The 22,197-nt window shown below is 40.8% G+C and overlaps 1 protein-coding gene across 1 annotated transcript in view; it reads right to left on the bottom strand.

Moving 5' to 3' along the window:
* Positions 1-22,197, bottom strand: part of LOC122327901 — a 359,865-nt gene that overhangs the window by 302,114 nt on the left and 35,554 nt on the right. Inside the window, 3 exon segments of the mRNA XM_043223567.1 lie at positions 18,024-18,194; positions 19,314-19,487; positions 19,684-19,854. Coding sequence (XP_043079502.1) covers positions 18,024-18,194; positions 19,314-19,487; positions 19,684-19,854 — 516 coding nt within the window.

The raw sequence follows: 22,197 nt of genomic DNA, 5'->3' as shown, positions 1-22,197 counted from the left end.
CTTCAGCGGGAGATCCGAGTATCATCCCACATTCATTCCAACCCTGAGCTACATGCCAACAATCCACCTCCCTATGACGGGGACCCGAACTCTTGCAAAGCCTTTTTGTCCCAATGCTCCTGGTGTTTACACTTCAGCCTGGTCGTTACGCCTCCGAACAAACTAAGGTTGCTTACGCCATCACTCTTCTCACCGGCAAGGCTCGGCGTGGGGACAGCCGTGTGGGATGCTCAGTCACCTATATGCTCCAGCTTTGCAAATTTCAGCACTGAGATGAAAAGGTTGTTTGACCGTTCCGTCAGGGGAGATGAGGCGGCTGCTAAGCTCGTTCGACTCCGTCAGAAGAGTCAAACTGTCACTGACTACCTCATCCAGTTCAAGACACTGTCCGCTGAGTGCCAGTGGGATGAGGGTGCCTTGCGTGCCTTGTTTCGAGAGGGGTTGGATCCTCAGATCCAGGATGAGATTGCGGCTCAGGAGACCCGGCAGATCTGGAGGATCTCATCAGCTTGGCATTGCGCGCCGAGGCCCGGATCCAACTTCGCGAAAAGTGTCTCTTTCCACGGCCCGCGTGGGCTGCACCAAGGACTCCCAGAGCATCGAGGGCTCACCATCCCTGTCTTCCAGTGATCCTGAGCCTATGCAATTAGGTCGTCTCCACCTCACGGCTCAGGAGAAACAACATCGTCTGGCTCAGGGATTGTGTTTGTACTGTGGCCACTCTGGACATCGGGTCTCTACGTGCCCTTTAAAGAGCCAAGGCCCACTAGAATACCAGGGCGTCCTAGTGGGTTCGTCTCCTATGCCCTCTTCCTATTCCCGTACCCTCCTTCCAGCAGTAATCACCTGTCAAGGAACCTCTCACAGCTGTGAGGCTCTGATTGACTCTGGGGCCGAGGCCAACTTCCTCGATGTCCGGACTGCTAAAAATTGGGGTATCCCTGCCATTCCACTCACTTCTCCTGTTCCTGTATGGGGTCTGTCTGGCCAAAAACTTTCCACCATCACGCATTCCACTCCCAGTGTAAGTCTTGTGTCGGGCAATCACTGTGAGGACATTGTGCTGCTTCTCCTGGACTCCCAACAGGCTTGTCTTGTTTTGGGGCATCCATGGTTGAGGCGGCATGGTCCTCACATTGATTGGTCCCATAATTTAATTTTGTCTTGGAACAAGTCTTGTTATGTGTCTTGTTTGGGTGCTGCTTCTCCTGTCTCTGTATCTCCCTTTCTCAGGATCAGGAGGTGGATGTCTCTGGCGTTCGGTGGAGTACCACGATCTGAGTCGGGTGTTCAGCAAGTCCCGAGCTCTATCCCTTCCTCCCCACCGACCCTACGACTGTGCTATCGACCTCCTCCCAGGCACTTCTCTGCCCAGGGACGGTTATTCTCCTGTCTGCTCCTGAACGAGAGGCTATGGACACTTATATCCAGGAATCGCTCCGTAATGGACTCATTCGCCACTCCTCATCTCCCGCTGGTGCTGGTTTCTTCTTTGTTAAAAAGAAGGATGGTTCTCTGCGTCCCTGCATTGATTACAGGGGACTCAATGACATCACGGTTAAGAATAGGTACCCCCTTACCCTTGATGTCTTCTGCTTTTGAGCTCTTGCAGGAGCTAAGGTCTTCACCAAGTTAGACCTCCGCAATGCCTACCACTTAGTCAGGATCCGGGAGGGTGATGAGTGGAAGACAGCATTCAACACTCCCTCGGGACACTATGAATATCAGGTCCTTCCGTTCGGTCTCACGAACGCTCCTGCTGTCTTCCAGAACATGGTTAACAGTGTGTTGGGAGACATGATTAACCGTTTTGTCTTTTGTGTACCTTGATATTCTCATCTTCTCCCCTCTCTCCGGGTACACACCCACCACGTTCGCCTTGTTCTCCAACGTTTGCTAGAGAATCAGCTCTTTGTCAAAGCGGAGAAGTGCGAGTTCCACGCCAAGTCGGTCTCATTCCTTGGGTTCATTGTTTCGGAAGGGGAGGTTAAACCGGACCCTGTCAAGGTGAAGGCAGTCGCCGAATGGCCGGTACCCGACTCTAGAAAGGCTCTGCAGCGATTCCTGGGATTCGCCAATTTTTATAGGCGGTTTGTCAGGAATTTTGGCCAGGTGGCTGCACCCTTAACTGCGCTCACCTCTACTAAGTCACCTTTCGTATGGAATCCTCGGGCTCAGGAGGCCTTTGATAATCTTAAGTCCCGGTTTATCTCTGCTCCTGTTCTCTCTATTCCAGATCCTAAGAGACAATTCATTGTTGAGGTTGACGCATCAGATGTCGGGGTCGGCGCTGTCTTGTCCCAACGCTCCTCCCAGGATGGGAAAGTACATCCCTGTGCTTTCTTTTCGCACCGTCTGAACCCTGCTGAACGGAATTACGACATCGGCAACAGGGAGCTGCTGGCAGTCAGGCTGGCCTTGGGGGAGTGGCGTCACTGGTTGGAGGGGGCCACTCAGCCTTTTTTGGTCTGGACGGATCACAAAAATTTAGAATATATCCGTTCAGCCAAGCGGCTGAGTTCTCGGCAGGCTCGCTGGGCACTTTTTTTCAATCGCTTCAGGTTCACCCTCTCGTGCCGCCCGGATCGAAGAACGTCAAGCCTGACGCCTTGTCTCGCCTTTTTGAGCCCCGGAAAAGTGGCTTCTACCGACCCGATCCTCCCTCATGGGGTGGTTGTGGGGCCCTTACTTGGCAGATTGAGAGACTTGTCAGCGAGGCCGGTCGAGGAGTGGCTGTTCCTGTGGGGTGTCCAGCGGGTCGGTTGTTTGTTCCTGAGCCCCTTCGCTCTGAAGTTCTCCAGTGGTCCACGACTCCAAGCTAACCTGTCACCCGGAGTCAGGAGATCGTTGGCAGCCATCCGTCAATGATTTTGGTGGCCATCTATAGGCCAGGATGTCAGGCAGTTTGTGTTGGCTTGCTCAGTCTGCGCCCAGACGAAGACCTCTAACCAGCCTCCGTCAGGTCTGTTATGTCCCCTCCCTATTCCCACCCGTCCTTGGTCTCATGTTGCCTTGGACTTTGTTACTGGCCTCCCCCTCTAAGGGCAACACCGCCATCCTTACGGTGGTGGATCGGTTCTCAAAATCAGTTCATTTCATTGCCCTTCCCAAACTCCTCTCAGCCAAGGAGACCGCGCTACTGGTTATCGACCATCAGCAGCTTTCCTGGGTAGAGTACTCCCACAATACTCTACCAGTGGCATCCACAGGTATGTCACCCTTTGAATGTTGTGTTGGTTATCAACCCCCTTGTTTCCCATCCAGGAACCCGACACTGCGGTGCCGTGTGCTCTAGCCTTTGTCCGGAGGTGTCGTAAGACCTGGAATAAGGCCAGGAGGGTCTTGGCCCAGACCTCTAGACGCACCAAGGCAGCAGCCGACCGTCATCGGACTCCAGCCCCTCACTACATTTGTGGTCAGAAGGTATGGCTCTCCACCAAGGACCTGCCTCTCAGGGCGACTTCTCATGCAAGCTGGCGCCCAGGTTCATAGGTCCATACCAGATCACCAAGGTTCTCAGTCCGGTGGTTGTTAGGCTCAAGTTACCCTCCTCCCTTGGTCGGGTACACCCTGTTTTTCATGTATCCAGGGTTAAGCCTGTCATTCGCTCCCATCTTAACACTAATGCCTCTTCTCCCACCCCCACCCCTCGTCTAGTGGATGATTCTCCGGTCTACACTGTCCGGAGATTGTTAGACGTTAAATCGTAGGGGAAGAGGTTTTCAATACCTGGTGGACTGGGAGGGTTACGGTCCTGAGGAGAGGTCATGGATTCGGCTCAGGGCGTCCTGGATCCGTCGCTCATTGAGGATTTCCGCCGGCGCAGGGATTATCCTCCTTGATACGCCTGGGGCGTTCCTGAGAGGGGGTACTGTCAGGGATTGGCAGTAGCCTGTTGTGTTTTCTTGTTTTGATGTCTTGAAGCACATGGCCTTTGTTTTGACAGCTCGCCATGTGCTTTGCTGTTAACTCCTCCCCTCTTGTTAACCCTAATTGTAATTGCACCCCATTTCTGTTAATTACCCTCCTACTTAATCTCCTCGTGTTTTATGTCCTTTGTCAGTCCGTCGTCTGGTGTTAGTTCATTCTAACTCTGAAACTCTGTTGACTAGTTTGATCAGTTTTGTGTTTGTCTAGTCTTAGTCCTGTTCTCAGTCTAGTTATTGTTTTTGCTTTTTCTATTTTTTTTTTTGTTTGTTAGTTTCTTGTTTTCCCCGTCTTCTGCCCCCACCTCTCAGTTCACCTTTTTGCCCAGCTCAAGACTCTCCTCTCTCCGACGACCTTCGGGTGCCAGTGCCTGTCTCGGTCCTCTAGTGGGCGGATGCTGGACGCGGCTCCAGTGGGAGGCTTATCACCGGCCACCTTTTCCTGCCCCACCGGTTGGGCCTGGTTTACCCTTCATCCCTTCAAACTGTGTCTGTCAGATGACCCATCCTTCACCTCCTCTACAGCTGGGATTGTGGCTGGAGTGGACTGCCAGTTGTTTCACCCCCTTTTGGACTATTAGACAAAGACCTTTATTTGTTCAAATAAATTATTTTCTTTTGCAGTTGGGTCTGCTCGTCTGTCCTGACAGATTATACTTAAGTGTACTTCATGTGTATCTATACTGAACACTTTATCTAGCGGCACCTTTTGATTGAACCCACAGCTTAAACACATGTCATACATTTCTAAATGTACAGTTACCGGAGTTTGAATATGTATTTATAAAACTGTATTTGTGTTTTAAATATAACTCATGTAGAACATCAATTCCAGTTTTTTTCAGCAGGGAAGCTACGGTTCACATCAAAACATCTAAAAAAACATCAAAACATTCTGTTTCTGTCTCTATCGAGTGAATATAAAGAGAAACACAAACTAAACTTCCAGGTTCACCTGCGTTTTTAGGAACTGTTTTTTTTTTTGACCAAAGCTTTGCATTTAAAGAGCTAAAAATATACTTTAACTCAAAGTAATAATTTGTGTCTAATTATTCTATTAGTCTAATTAAGAAAGAGCATAATAAGTGTGATTATCACAGAATAAGTCTCTTCAGGAGATATTAGTCCTGATCACCCAGTCAGGTTTATTCTGTGAAAAGTGTCTGGATGAACATTATCTCTTACATGAAGTAAGTGTAAAGTAAAGTGAGGTGTTGCTTGTCAAAGTAAAAACACACAAGAGACAGAGACATTGATCATGTGATGCTGGACGACTGTGAGCCGAAGCTGAATCTGCTCTGATTTGACCTGCTTTTCCTACAATCTGATCAAATCTATTTCAAACTGTAATGATTCACTATTACTGATATCATTAATAAAGCAGCTGCTGCTGTATAAAGTGTGACAGTGTGCTTCTGTTCTCTTTCTCTTTTATTTGTTCACGTATCAGAGTTAAATGAATCTCTTTAATATCTCAAAGTGAAGTTTACTCACCTCAGTTTACAGTTTGAGTCTCAGAGCACATCAATGAGCTGCTGCTTTGAGTCTCTGATCTCATTAAACCTCAGATCAAGCTCTTTTAGAAACTGCAGTGTTTCTGTTTTGTCAAACACTGAGTTAAAGAAGATACATCTGTAATGCCACAGACACGAAGACTAGAAAGAGACAAAAAGAGAAAGAGAGATCATCTCAAACAAAATCATAAAGAAGAATATTTCACAAAAATAATGAGCTCAGACTCATCACAAGATTTTGAGTATAAAGAGAGGAAGTAATCGTGAATTTAAAGATTTAAAATAATTGACTGTATATTTCACATATATTTAGAAGTAAAATCATTTTTCTGTATCCATTAGGTAAATTATTTTTGTCAAATTTTCTAAAACTTCACACACAATCAGATGCTTTTCACTATTTGAGAAGAAGTGAAAAGTCTTACTGTTTCAAAAAAACATAAAAAATCTTTATGAACATTCAGTTTTTTTCTTGTGCTGCTATATTTGATTTATATTTGATCTAAAACTTGACACAAGTTCGGATATAATGTCACTTCCTGAAAACCATGTTTTAGTTTTGAAGCATTAAAACAACTTCAATATTGTGTTTTCCCTTGGAATTTCAAATCTTGAAAGTGAGTCCCTAGTGAGTCAGTAGATGTGGACAGTCATGATTGGATCAGTCTAGTAATGCTAACAGACACTGGCATCTTTCCTGACCTCTGGTTGTTGTATGGATCACATCTTTCAAACTGACATACAATCTGGACAGAAATGTCTGACTTCCTCATGAACCTATTCTTCATCACTGCCCTCACACTCCTTCCTTCTGTCCTCTTTGGTCCTCACCCTATTTGATTTATTATTACAACCTGATTTTATGATGCATCATATCACTATTATTTATCAATCATTTCTGAAATAAGTTCAGATTTGTCTCTCCGTCTTATAAAAATGAACCTAAAGCACATAAAAGCTCTTCTACTTCCTGCCAATGCTGGTCAATAGTGCCAGCTACATTAAAAATACATCTTTGTCAGATTTATATCAGTTCTTTGTCAGTTCTGCATGAAGCTCAGATTCATTTGTTGTTTTTATAAAAGTGCAGTAAAAATATGTGACTTAAATGAATCACGAGTAAAGACCATCCAGTGCAATAAATAAAATATTGTTAAAACCTGAAAACAAAGTCAGTAAATAATCATACAGACATAAAATAAAACTAAAACAAAACTAGGATTTGAGGAGACTAGTTACATTTAAAGTCTAGAGAATATTTAGACGAAAAAACTATAGAACTAGAGAAGATCAACTATAGAACTAATTTTAAAATAATACTCAAAATGTAAAAATTGAGTTTAAATGTTACTTATCAAGAAAACTGTTAATAAATCAATTTAAGAAATTTTAAGATTATAGTTTACAGTCAACAAGTACAACATTTTTTGTGTTCTTTTTTATTAATGTGATACATATCTGAGTGAAATAATGAAAAAATTACTGGCTAGGAATTATTTTATGATGAAGCTGGATAATTGTTGTTTGTTATTGCTGTGATCATGTGACTGACAGGTTTCCGCCTTCACATCATCAGACGAGAGAAGACAGTTATTTTCATTAAACATCACAAGGGTCCATTTATTTTTGGAAATAAAATATGTGCCAAAATAAATCAATCATAATAAGCACTAAAATATTGCTGATATTGATTTCCTTAATAAACTAATAATGATACTAACTCTAGTTTCTCCAGCTTGAATTGTGTGTTCATCAGTAGATCACTGAGGTGTTTCACTCCAGAGTCTCCAAATTCATTCCAGCTCAGGTTCAGGTCTCTCAGGTGTGATGGGTTTGATTTCAGAGCTGAAGTCAGGATGAGACTCTGTTTCTCTGTAATACTGCATTCAGACAGACTGAAGACAGAAGGAGAAAAGACAATGAATCAGACACGTTATGTTCATGTGTGACTTAAATTAATCACGAGAAAACATTATACAGTTCATTCAGTTTTTAATTCAATGTTGAGAAATTATTAAGAGGAAACTTGATTTTCTAAAAAAAATAATAATAATAATCATATTATATGTAGGGACCCTAAGAAATATGTCCTGTGTTTAATACTATGTTAGAAATAATACCAAGTATTATAATAAATAACCAAAATGTTTGTGTTCAGGTCGTGTCCACTAGAAAAGTGTGTTCAATGTAGGTATGATCTTAATGTCACGTCGTGGTGTGAGTCACGTAATGAAGAAAAAAGGTCTCACACATGATGAGAGTGAGGGATTCCTTCAAGATCTGTCTTCAGGGAAAAGTTCTTCATTCGTTTGGAGACTGTTATATTTACCGAAATATAAGGCCCAAAGCGTTTCGTGATTTATTCTTGTTTTGTTTTCTTATTATTTAAAGTGCATCTCATTTTATTTGAGGTTCTTTTGATCCCGAGAGTCATCACTTAAACATGCCGTGTGTGAAGCTGACCTAGCGGCCATAGAGACAGTTAAACTCAGGAACTCTTTGTGAAGTAACCAAACTTCTTGGTGCGTGAGGGACTGAGGAGAGTCGTGTGCTTCGTCGCTGGAAGTGGATCGGTTGAGTTCATCTCGTGTTCCTGACGGATCGTGACAGGACGTGGAGTGTGTGAGGAACAGAAGATTGTTTCACTGAACTTTCATCAGAAGAACGTAAGTGCCTTGTTTTTCTGTGAAGGATTATCTTGAATTCATGGTTTGTTTAAAGTGCACCAACGAACCGTGCCCAACGTTCTGATCCATCCAACATTTCCACTGTTTGACTGATTTGTGAAGCTACTGTGTTTATAGTACTAAGATACTGTACTGAGTTTTCTCAAGACTGATCTGGAAAGAGGTTTTTGTGTACTTTATTTTGGTATTTGATTCAGAACACAGAAAGGAGTTGTTTTGGTTTTTATTTATTGTCTGATTATTTGTTTGTTTTTTCCTTCTCCAAAGGAGTTATAGCATATATATAAAACAATAAATCTTTGTTAGTCTTTTTCTTTACTTCTTTACAAATTTGTATTTCATTGAATCTGGCAAGTTAATATATTGGAGAATCGAAAACTGAGTTTATATAAATTAAACAAAGAGGAAAATACCGGTCTAATTCATCATCTAATTGTCGGGGATCCAGGATTCTTCTGAGACAAATATTAAATGAACCCTTTGGGGTAAAAGAAGGGTTACATATATCTACTTTTCATACCTCACTAAAAATTCCCAAATGTTTCTAATCACCTCCTGGTCGTCCAATAGTGTCTGGTATTGGTTCTTTATCTTCTTTAATGATCACTTTTTTATTTTTTCAGTAAGACTCTTTTGTGAAAAAGTGCCCTCTTTCCTAAAAGATATCACTCATAAGTTGTCTTTCATTAATGCAGTACCTAAATAGATTTACTTTTGCTTTCTTTTGATGTTCAGTCTTTGTATTCATTCATATCTCATAAAAAAGGCACTGAATCTGTGATTCATTTCTTGTCAGATTAAGTTGAGTCGCTCAGCTTTAATGAATGCATTGAAATATTATCTGAGATTATTGTTTCTCATAACTATTTTATCTTCTAGAATGACTCTTTATTCAGAGATGTGGCACCTTCCTTCACAAATCTATATATAGCCTCCTTCTAAGAAAATATATTTACTCAAACCATGCTTTTTCTTGTGATATTAATTTGGAAAAGATATCTGGATGATTGTTTTTGTCTTTATAAGGGTGATGCTGTACAATTAAATTCCTTTTTATCAATATTTAAATAAATGACTGTTCAACTTTAACATTCACTATGGATTACAACATTAATAAAACTAGTTTTATAGATCTATGGAAAATTCCAGACAATAATTGTCTATAAAAACACCTTCATAACGTCTAACTGCTGTAGAGTATAATGATACTAACTGTAGTTTCTCCAGCTTGAATTGTGTGTTCATCAGTAGATCACTGAGGTGTTTCACTCCAGAGTCTCCGAGTTCATTCAAGCTCAGGTTCAGGTCTCTCAGGTGTGATGGGTTTGATTTCAGAGCTGAAGTCAGGATGAGACTCTGTTTCTCTGTAATACTGCATCCCCACAGACTGAAGACAGAAAGAGAAAAGACAATGAATCAGACACGTTATGTTCATGTGTGACTTAAATTAATCACGAGAAAACAACATCCAGTACAATAAATAAAATACTGTTAAAATCTGAAAACAAAGTCAGTAAATAATCATACAGACATAAAATAAAACTAAAACAAAACTAGGATTTGAGGAGACTAGTTACATTTAAAGTCTAGAGAATATTTAGACGAAAAAACTATAGAACTAGAGAAGATCAACTATAGAACAAATTTTAAAATAATACTCAATGTAAAAATTGATTTTAAATGTTACTTATCAAGAAAAATGTTAATAAATCAATTTTAGGAATTTTAAGATTATAGTTTAGTCAACAAGTACAACATTTTTGTGATCATTTTTTATCATTATGATACATATCTGAGTGAAATAATAAAAAAAATGCTGGCTAGGAATGAATTTTTGATAAAGCCTGATAATTGTTGTTTGTTGACCAGGTTTGAGTTGATCTAAGGCACAGTCTATCTTCAGTTCCTCTAAATATCAACACCCCACCAATGCTCCTGAACACACTTCTTTTGTAATGATCTCATCCCTACACTGCTATTCCACTCCCAACCTGCAGGGGATGCCCTCCTTAAACCCTTTGGTTATGCTTCCCCAAAGACTCTAGATGGCACCATTGTACCTAATCTTGTTTAATACACTCTTCATTAGCCCCGATTCCCTGCACCTGTGTTTAACCCTTTATAAGTGTGCTTGCTCTCTGCACCTATGTTCAGTCTTGAGCCTCACACGTACTGTGGTCGCCAGCTCATAAGTCAAGTTTGTACCTTATTGTACCTTTTTGACCCCTGTGTCTATTTTCTGTTCCTTGTTTTACGGAAGCTCGGCTATCCAAGTTTGTTTGTACTTTGTGACTTTAGTTTCATTAGTAAAGATATTTTTGTTTGAAGACTCACGTCTCCTGGCTCTTTTGCTCTTCTGCTCTTGGGTTTCAATGCCTGGAAGTTAGCTCAGTAGCTAATACCACCTGCTCAGAACACCAGAGACCAGTGTTCTAGTCCCGCCTAGGGTGACCCCTGACAGCAAGACTGAACCATGGAAGGAAACCCAGCAGAAGCAGCTTCACCTCCTTCTAATGTGGATCGTATTTTAACAGCTCTCTCAGATCAAGCAGCAACCATACAGCGGCATGACCAGGCACTGTCTGAGATCCTTCATCTTTTAAATCTACAGTCTCAAGCCTCCTTATCCCAGGAACCTCAACCTCCTTCTGAGCAGTCTAACAGACCCATGTTGGCTGTCCCGTCCGAGCCCAAGTTACCAGCACCAGAGAGGTATGATGGCAGTCCAGAGAGATGCAGAGGATTCATTACCCAGTGTACTCTGGTTTTCCAGCTCCAACCCAGCAGCTTTCCAACTGAAAGTAGCAAGGTGGCCTACATGATTACTCTACTTACAGGCAAGGCTTTGGACTGGGCCTCAGCTTTGTGGGATCAGAGAGCTCTACTAACAATCAACAGCGATGACTTCATTTCTGAGATGAGGAGAGTATTCCAACATCCAGCCAGTAGAGGGGATGTGGATCACCGACTGCTCCACCTCACTCAAGGTTCTCGGAGTGCAAGCGGATTTTGCTATTGAATTTCGCACTCTTGCCACAGAGAGTGGGTGGGATCAACGAGCTTTGAGGGTTACCTTTCACCATGCCTTGTCTCCTGCGATCAAAGATGAATTAGCTTTCCGAGACCTGGCACCGAACCTTGAGTCCTCATTGATGTGGCTATCCGGGTAGACCACCGCCTTAGAGAACGTCAGCAGGAGCGACAGCAGGTGACTAGGGTTTTGAACTCCCCAACCCTGTTAAACTGCCTTCAACTCTTAGTGCCCGGAGGAGCCCATGCAACTGGGTGGAACTAGAATTTCCCAAGCTGAGCGCAACCGACGGATGAAGGAGAAATGCTGTCTCTACTGTGGCAAGTCAGGTCACTTTCGTTTTACTTGTCCTGAGTTGTCGGGAAAAGTCAACTCTCATCCAGGAGGAGGGGGCCAGGGCGAGAATAAGATCCTTTCCTGCTCAGCAACCTCAGGTTTGACAATCCCAGCTACAATAACCCAGAGCAACCAACTCCACCATGCACTCGCCTTTATTGACTCTGGGGCTGCTGGGAGTTTTATGGACTATGAGTTGGCTAAGAGACTTGATGTTCAGCCGGTTACCCTCCAAAGACCCTAAGTATCACGGCAGTTGATGGCAGTCCTCTGGGTACAGGGAGAGTCAGTCAGTGTACTCCACCTCTCCAGCTACAGGTTGGACATCACCAGGAGCAGATAGAGTTTTATCTGATTCATTCTCCTAAGCTTCCTCTTATCCTTGGTTTTCCTGGTTGACTTTACACAACCCACATATTGATTGGGCCCAAGGGGTTGTTAAGGCCTGGGAACTAACTGTCAAGTTTCTGATACTTCTTTCTGCTGCTCTTCCAAGCTTTTAGAGACTTTTCAAGGACCCTCAGCTGACATCCCCATGTGGAGAACAACATCCTCTTCTGATACTCAATCCACAGAGGTCATGGCCATCCCGAGATGAGGTCAGTCACAACCAAATCTCTAATTCAGTGTCCCGAGTTATCCCGAGTTCCCCAGGAGTATGTAGACCTCCAGGAGGTCTTTAGTAAGACTCAAGCAGCCACATTACCCCCTCACAGATCCTATGATTGCACTATTGAATTAGTTCCTGGTACATGCCCACCACGTGGAAGGCTCTATTCCCTCTCTGGCCCTGAGAGGTTGGCAATGGAGAAGTATCTTGAGGAAGCCCTGAGCAATGGACTTATACGTCCATCCACACCTGCAGGAGCGGGTTTTCTTCGTTGAAAAGAAGGATGGGGGACTTCGACCCTGCATAGACTATCGAGGTCTAAACCGCATTACCATCAAGAACCGATACCCTCTTCCTCTGATGACCACGGCTTTCGAGGTCCTACAAGGGCCACTATCTTCACTAAGCTTGATCTGCGAAATGCATACCATCTAGTTAGAATACGTGAAGGGGATGAGTGGAAAACGGCTTTCAACACACCAACAGGGCACTACGAATACCAGGTAATGCCATTTGGCCTAGTCAATGCCCCAGCCATCTTCCAAGCCTTTATTAATGATGTTCTCAGAGAAATGTTAAATACATTTGTGTTCGTTTATCTGGACGACATTTTGATATTCTCTCGCAATTACCCAGAGCATGTTCAACATGTCCGACAGGTCCTGGCCCAACTACTGAAACACAGACTTTATATGAAGTTGGAAAAGAGTGAGTTTCATGTTCCAGAAGTTTCCTTCCTTGGTTTCCAGGGTATCAAGGGCAGCCTTCAGATGGACCCTGGCAAGATACAAGCTGTATTGGACTGGCCTCAACCTACGTCAGTTAAACAGGTACAGCGCTTTCTTGGCTTTTCCAATTTTTATAGAAGATTCATTAGGAACTTCAGTTCCATTGCCGAGCCCCTTTCTGCATTGACCAGGAAGTCAGCAAGGCCATTTATGTGGACCTGTAGAGCAGGTCAAGCCTTTAACAAACTAAAGCGACTCTTCACATCTGCCCCAATCCTAACCCTCCTGATCCAGAGCTGCCTTTTTGTGTTGGAGGTGGATGCCTCAGACGTGGGAGTGGGAGCTGTCTTGTCACAGAGATGTAAGAGTGATAAGCTTCACCCATGTGCCTTTTTTCTCTCGTAAAGCTCACCCCGACACAGAGAAATTATGATATTGGAAACCGGGAGTTACTGGCTGTTAAGATGGCTTTGGAAGAGTGGAGGCACTGGCTGGAGGGGGCCAAACACCCATTCTTAATCTGGACTGACCACAAGAACCTTACTTATATTCGGGAAGCAAAGAGACTGAATGCCCGACAAAGCCCGCTGGGCCTCTTTTCAACCGGTTTGACTTTACTCTCTCCTATCGCCCAGGTTCAAGAATCTCAAACCAGATGCACTCTCAAGGCAGTTTGAGCCACCAGAAGTGGATTCCTGTCCAGAACCCATTCTCCCCAACGTGAGAGTGGTAGCTCCCATTCAATGGGACGTTGAAACTGCGGTCAAGAAGGCCCAGATGCAGCAGCCAGGCCCAGGTAATGGCCCTCCAGGTCGCCTTTTGTTCCTAACTCTCTACGCTCTAAGGTTTTACAGTGGGCTCATGCTTCTCTTCCTTCTGGACATCCTGGAACTACTAAGACATGCAAGCTCATCCAAAGAAGGTTCTGGTGGCCTAGATTACAGAGGGACGTCCGGGAATTTGTTGCCGCTTGCATGGTCTGTGCCCAGAACAAGGAGCCAAGGACCCACCCTCATGGCCTGCTGCACCCACTCCCCATTCCAAGACGCCCTTGGTCTCACATTTCGATGGACTTCATCACAGGCTTGCCACGGTCTCAAGGAAACACAGTAATCCTAGTAGTGGTTGACAGATTTTCAAAGGCCTGTCACCTCCTACCTTTGCCCAAGCTCCCACAGCCGGCCAAACTGCGGAACTGTTGATGAGGCAGGTGTTCAGGATCCACGGGTTTCCACATGATATGGTTTCTGATCGGGGCCCACAGTTTGAAGGTATTTGGAAGGTATTTGGCAGACTCATTGGATCCTCCATTAGCCTGTCTTCTGGCTTCCATCCCCAGTCTAACGGCCAAACTGAGAGGGTAAATCAAGAGATTGAAAAGACTCTAAGATGCCTGGTTGCAGACAACCAATCTACATGGAGCTCTCATTTAATATGGGCTGAATTTGCACATAACACCCTTTACCATTCCTCCATAGGCATGTCACCTTTTGAGTGTCAGTTTGGTTTCCCCCTCCTCTATTTCCTGGACAGAAGCCAGAGGTGGATGTTCCAGCTGCCACAAGGCTATTCCAAAGGTGCCGACGGGCCTGGAAAAAGGCAGAGTGGCTTTATTAAGGGCTGTCCAACAACACAGGGTGCATGCAAACCGTCTCAGGAGGGCAGGGCCCACGCCGTCCGGGACAAAGAGTATGGCTCTCAACCCGAGACCTTCCTTTGCGGGTGTGGAATCCATAAGCTGGCCCCACGATACATTGGCCCATTCAAGATCCTCAAGAGGATTAATCCAGTCTCTTATCAACTCCTCCATCCTAGGGCTATGAAGGTGCATCCCACTTTTCATGTCTCCCGTTTAAAACCTGTTGTTTGCTCTACTCTGTCTTCAACTTGAAACCCCCAGTTCCTCGCATGTTGGATGGCCAGCCAGTTTACACAGTCCGAAGGCTGCTGGATTATCGACAGGTTCGTGGAGGCGTCCAATATCTTGTGGATTGGGAGGATTTGGTCCAGAGGAGCGGTCCTGGGTTCCGGCACGAGATATTTTAGATCCCACCCTTATCTCAGAGTTTCGCCGAGCCCAAGGGAACAGTCGGAAGAACGTCAAGGGCCGTTCCTAGAGGAGGGGCTCCTGTAATGATCTCATCCCTACACTGCTATTCCACTCCAACCTGCAGGGGATGCCCTCCTTAAACCCTTTGGTTATGCTTCCCCAAAGACTCTAGATGGCACCATTGTACCTAATCTTGTTTAATACACTCTTCATTAGCCCCCGATTCCCTGCACCTGTGTTTAACCCTTTATAAGTGTGCTTGCTCTCTGCACCTATGTTCAGTCTTGAGCCTACGTACTGTGGTCGCCAGCTCATAAGTCAAGTTTGTACCTTATTGTACCTTTTTGACCCCTGTGTCTATTTTCTGTTCCTTGTTTTACGGAAGCTCGGCTATCCAAGTTTGTTTGTACTTTGTGACTTTAGTTTCATTAGTAAAGATATTTTTGTTTGAAGACTCACGTCTCCTGGCTCTTTTGCTCTTCTGCTCTTGGGTTTCAATGCCTGGAAGTTAGCTCAGTAGCTAATACCACCTGCTCAGAACACCAGAGACCAGGGTTCTAGTCCCGCCTAGAGCGACCCCTGACATCTTTTGTAGGCTAGCACACTCATGAGCGCATCGAATGGTTATAAATGCATTCACTAGTTAAACAAGGTGGTGCTGGATGGAGAAAATGAGGACTGTGTTGGACTGAAACTAACAAAGACACTTGCCGCACTGCACCGGTGTATAATAGAGTCCAATGTGTGAATGAATACAGAAGTAAATACCATACTATCAAAACATTAATTCATTACAATTAGTACAATTTTTACTTTTAAAGAAAATATTTATATTTTATCTTTTAATTCAGTTATGTAAATATTTATATTTTAATTAAAATTGCTTAGTTGGGTCAACAATTTAGCTGGTTTACAATTTTATTTAAATTAATTTACACTACTTTGGATTAGTTCAATTTTAGTACATTTGCCAAAAAAACCTTATGTGGGAAATTATTATTTATTTACTGAGTTTTTGTTCTTCTTCTTCTTCTTATTATTATTATTATAGAAGCAGTTTGACTCAATTATTGACTGCCTATTAGCTACCAAGTGTCACAGTCTGAACACAAACAAGATCTTCTGTTTTATGCTAAACACAAAATAAAAAACACTAATGTTCAGATATGTTTAACAGTTTCTGTAAACACTAACATGCATTTCACTTTACAGAAAAACAAAGAAGACTTGCAAGGAACTGAATGATTGAATGATGAATTAAGAAATCATCCTGGGATCTACAAATCCACTGCTCAGTTACACCAACAACTAATATTAATGTAGTTTCAACAAATAAATCAAATACATTTCAGTGAAATATATAAGGTAGAATGAAGACACTAAAATTGTTACAGAATGGTCGAAAATTTGTGATTTTAACTCATAATAAAAATTAAAAGTTTTTTTGTTGTTTTGAGTGTACAGAAACAAATAATCACAAAAAAAACTAATTTCACTGTAACTGCTGTAGAGTATAATGATACTAACTGTAGTTTCTCCAGCTTGAATTGTGTGTTCATCAGTAGATCACTGAGGTGTTTCACTCCAGAGTCTCTGAGTTCATTCCCGCTCAGGTTCAGTTCTCTCAGGTGTGATGGGTTTGATTTCAGAGCTGAAGTCAGGATGAGACTCTGTTTCTCTGTAATACTGCATCCAGACAGACTGAAGACAGAAAGAGAAAAGACAATGAATCAGACACGTTATGTTCATGTGGGACTTAAATTAATCACGAGAAAACAACATCCAGTACAATAAATAAAATAAGGCTAAAACGTGAAAACAATATTACTAAAACCAAACTAGGATTTAAGGATACTAGTTACATTTCAAATCTGGAGAATATTTACACGTAAAAAAGCTTATGATTTGTAATGATGATGCATGTCTGAGTGAAAGAGCTTTTTAAAAAATGCAGATCAGGAATTTATTTTTTTATGAAAAGCTAGATACTTATTTGTTGTCTGTGATCTCGTGACTGTTTTTTCACATGTTCAGAAAACAGATGTTTTTGTGAATGAAAGAGATCAGCTTTACTACACAGATTTAACTTTGCAGATCTAAATAAACCTGTATCTTTTTCTGTGGGTGTAGATGTGAAGTACAGTAATATTTCTCAGAAACAGGTAAAACTAATGAACCAATGCCTGAACAGAATAAAGTCCAGTCTGGATCTGTTCTGTTCAGTTGTTGGACATTCATTCATCATTGTTTGATTATGATTACATTATGAATAATTTCAGATTAATAAACATAATGAAAACAGTTTTATTCACTTGATAAAAGTGAAATGTTTGTGTATTTTTGGTATCATTCACTAAAATGATGTGATATTGCGTTGTGTATTTGATGTGCTTTAAGAGCAACAAGAAACACTCATTACAACTTTACAAGTCTCCCTTACACAAAATATACAGTACAGAAAATAGACAGATTAACTATACAAAATATTTAAACATAATCAAATGTATTTAGTGCAGCAAACAAGATACCAGTCAGCCAATGGGAAGTTAGACCAGACACTTTATGAGGATTCACCCTGCTCAGATTAAACAATACCTCACTGCTTAAAAACTGAGGTTGTCGGGTGTTTTTATGATCAAATCAAGAAGAAAAAGGTTTCAGTTCTGTGTGTTACTAGTTGGTGGTTAATGTTTTCAAATTAGTCTTCAATCCTTAGTTTGTTGTCAGTCAACATGATCACATTCAGCAGAAGTTAGAGACTACATTTAACTGAAGTCTATGAAGTCTAAAGTTGTTTGGATCCATTTTGAGAAGGTTTGAAGCTGTATTAAAGGCAAACGATGGTAAACACATTAAATACTGGCTATTTCTAATGTGGTTACATTATTTTCTCCAATCCCTGTGCACTTATGGGGAAATTTCATTTTTGTTTGAAATAGCTCTATGATTTATTCAAGAATTTCTTCTTTCAACAAATAAATCAAATGTGTTATATTAGAAAAAAATGGCCTTTATAGCATGGGGTTGGACTCAAATGAGAATTAAAATCTTTTGAATTAAAAAGAATTAAAATGAATGAGAATTAAAAACTTCTGTAAGATCACTAGTCGTGTGACGTGTGAAATGCTGTAAGATACTCACTTCAGTGTGTTGATCTGACAGTGTTTATCCTGCAGTAGAGCAGAGATCTGATTCACTCGTGTGTCTCCTAGTTCATGTTCACTCAGATTCAGCTCTTTCAGGAGTAACGGGTTTTTACCCACAATTCCAGTCACATACTGACAGCCTTCATCTGCAGCAGGACCCAAAAACCTGCAGAATACAAGATGAAGAAATCAATTCAGTGTGCATCACGAAAAATTAAAAGATGACCAAACATTGTTTACACCTAAAAGCTCTGGTTCAAATCTTCGTTTAAACACTTAAATATATACAACATATTTTATTTTTTTGTTAAAGAAAGACAAATGGCAATTATTATGCAGCAGAACTCACTAGTTTTAATTGACTGATGTCTGTGTTGATACAGCAGTAATTCTGCTTATTTTGAGAAGAACTACATCTTCAGATGTGATATAGATCTGTTGTAGTAGATCTACAGTGTTGTGAATCTGAGCTTGATGAAAATTAATGCACAGTGCATTCAGTGACATTTAAACAATCAAGATAATTAGGCACACTGAATATTTATTTTCATGAGAAATGTCCACAATAACACAATAATAAATCATAATTATTGAGGCGCCAAACTTCTGAATCCCACTCTAGTGACTCATCTTAACCGTGTTGAAATTTATCATCAAAACTACAGCAGCTGTAGCTAAATATTATAATATAATACTAATGTAAGTAATTCACATTTACTTCATGACGTCTCACCCAGTGGTGTAACTTATTCATGATGGACCCTATCCTGGGCTGCACGGTTATGAAGCACATACACACAGCGCTCATATCTAGAAAACATTATATTTGTATAATCAAATCTGTGCCTAGCCTACTTAATTAAGACCAACTAGAAAGAGCATGTTATATTAAACAGTTCTCTTTTCATGCGTCTAACACACACGCAGGAATCTTCTCTGAGAGAGCAGAGCAAAAAAACATCTATAAACTATAATAAATAGATATAAATAAATAAATAATATCTTTAAATAAAAGGCGGTCTATTGCTGGAATGTTTTACGGCGAGTGTAACTAATGAACACCTCTTTGGTTTCAATGAAGGTATAAAGAAAAACTACAGAAAAGGGTAGATTAGAACCCAAAACCTCAGTAATTCTTGACAAAAGCTCCACCTCTAGAACACTAAAGGACACAAGATGATGCCGCTGTGAAAACTCATGACATGAGTTGCATTGTATTATTGATATTTCTAGAAATATTAATGTAGTACGTGTGCACTGCCTGTAGTTACGCCACTGGCCTCACCTCAGTGTGTTTAGTCGACAGTTAGGATCCTGAAGTAAATCACTGAGCTCCTTCACTCCTGATGATCCAGGATCATTTCCTATGAGATCCAGCTCTATCAGGTGTGAAGGGTTTGATCTCAGAGCTGAAGACAGAGCTTTATAACCTTCTTCACTGATACTGCAGTCTGAGAGTCTAAAAAAAGGATTTTATTATATTGAAAGATATATAATTAATATTTCTACAAAAAGGTTTAATAGCTTTCTTCTAGTTAGAGAAGAATGAAAAACAATTCACCATCTGACAGGAGCATGACTTTATTTAAAGATTATTACAATAATATTTTCATTTTGATCAAATTAAAACCATTACAATAGTTCATTATATTCACCTGAGGTTCTCCAGTGTGCATTCTGTATTTTCTAAAGCGCTCTGAAGTTTTTTGACTCCTGAATCCTGCAGATTATTTTTGCTCATGTCAAGCTCTTTCAGACTGGAATTTGATCTCAGGACTGTAGCAAGAGCTGAACAGCTTTCCTCTGTTAAACCACAATCACACAACCTAAAATGATCAACATGAGAGGAAGAAATTACAAATTGTCACACATGGACTCTTTTGTTGTTGTTTTGTCCTGTGCCATGTGTGACCTACTTTGTTAATTGTCTAATTTGTCATCAGCTGTGTCTTGTTAGTTTAGTCACTTCATGTGTGTATTTAAGTTCCACTTTGATTCTGTTTTTATCATCAGTTTTCATCTTTAATGTATGTGTTTTTTTCTCCTGCCCACCAGCTTGTAAATATCCTGTTTATTTTGTTCATAGAAGATTACAACTGTTTAAGTGCTCTCTCTCGTAAACCACTACCGTGACACAAATACACAGTATGGAAACACTTTAAAATAAGCTTGAAAAATACATTAATTACAGTATTTATTAATATTTGACAATGTTAGTTAATAGAGCTATTCACTGGTAGGTGATGTTGATTCACAGTGCATTAACCCAGTTTTCATTACATTGTTTTTTTCATACTGTTTTGTTTTAAATTTGAGTCTTGTTTTATTTCTCTTATTTCTGATTTTTTGTTCTACTCTTTACAGCACTTTGGTCAGCTTTGGCTGTTTTTAAATGTGTTTTACAAACAAATATGTGTAAGTATTGTACTGTATTTGAATAATATGCAAAAAGGCAGATTATAGCAGTGGGCGTTTGAATATCTTGAATGTGGTCTTATAAAACTGACTGTTCTGCCGATAAGGTCTAAACCCAGATTGTTTTTATGTATACATATTGCTAATATTAAGAGGCGCATCACAGAGATAATCATTAAATAATTGAAAAATGCAGTGCATGATTATATTAAACCTCAACAGGTCTGAAAGTCTTTCATTTAAATGATCCACAACAACAACAAAAAAACTCAAAGTGGTTGAAAAACAAGAAAATGACAGTTTAGAAATGCCCTAACAAAAGTCCACTCTGAAACCATATTGAAATGCTGTGGTAGGAACTGAAATGTAGAGTTCATAGAACTAAAGACTATAAATTTCACTGAGCTGAAACAGTACTAGGGATTATCACAGAACTTACCTCAGTATCTCTAATGTACAATTAATATTCTTCAGTCCAGTGCAGAGCAGCTTCACTCCTGAATCCTGTAGATTATTATTGTTCATGTTCAGCTCTTTCAGACTGAAATCTGATTCAAGAACTGAAGCCAGAACTGAACAGCTTTTGTCTGTTAAACCACAATCATTTAGCCTACAAGAAAAATAAATCAAATCACAGAGTTAAATACGTGCAATATAGTTATTAAATACAAAAATGCAAAATTAATTGGTATACATTACATAAACCATAAATATACTGCATATTTATCAGAGTTTTAGTGATTCAAATTTTCTTGATAAAACAGCTGGATAAAGCTTTATAGCGTGGAGTTGGACTCAAATGAGAATTACAATAGACTGCTGTAACATAACTAGTCATGTGAAATGTGTTGTATTACAAATTTATAAAAAGTTACACACAGCTTCCAGTCTGAAAGTATATTGTAATTTACAATATAAGCGCAGGAAGTCCAAACCCTGAGACAGTAATCTTTTGTCATTCAGTTACTGAACATCTGTTCTGGGCTAAGCTCCTGTTCTGTATTTGCATACTTTTGTTTCAGTGGTCTCCACCTCTATGTACTCCTTCCCTTAAAACATATAAACTTCTCTGTGCTAAGTTTTAGTTAGATTTTTTCTTGGACATTGCTTGACGATTTTCTTAAAGATTACTTCAAGACTTCTTGCACATGACTACAGCAACGAAATAAAAAAACTGCTTTACCAATAGTCTTCTGGTCTCTTCTTAAAAGAAGCAAAAAGTTTCCAACACATGTGAAATGTTGTAAGATACTCACTTCAGTGTGTTGATCTGACAGTGTTTATCCTGCAGTAGAGCAGAGATCTGATTCACTCGTGTGTCTCCTAGTTTATGTCCACTCAGATTCAGCTCTTTCAGGAGTAACGGGTTTTACCCACAATTCCAGTCACATACTGACAGCCTTCATCTGCAGCAGGACCCAAAAACCTGCAGAATACAAGATGAAGCAGGATTCAGTTTAGTGTGCTCTGCTTCACAAAACATTTAAAGATTATCATACACTACCCAAAACAAACAGACCTAGTACAACTTTTTAAAGCTTGAACACTTAAATAAATAAATGTATTTATGTATGTATTTATTTTGTAATTTTTTAAAGACAGACAAAAGGCAAACAAATATTAAAAGAAACTCAGGTAAAAGCTTGGTTCGAATCCTATCTCACTGGTAGGTTTTTAGGGTGGCCTGGGGAGGAGATGTATCCACAGCACATCAACTGGTCACTGGGGTTCCTCAGGGATCGGTTCTTGGTCCC

The sequence above is a fragment of the Puntigrus tetrazona genome, chromosome 22 (assembly GCF_018831695.1).
Source record: "Puntigrus tetrazona isolate hp1 chromosome 22, ASM1883169v1, whole genome shotgun sequence".
Classification (NCBI taxonomy): domain Eukaryota; kingdom Metazoa; phylum Chordata; class Actinopteri; order Cypriniformes; family Cyprinidae; genus Puntigrus; species Puntigrus tetrazona.
Note: the sequence above shows the minus strand (reverse complement) of the source record. Positions and strands in the feature narration are given on the sequence as shown.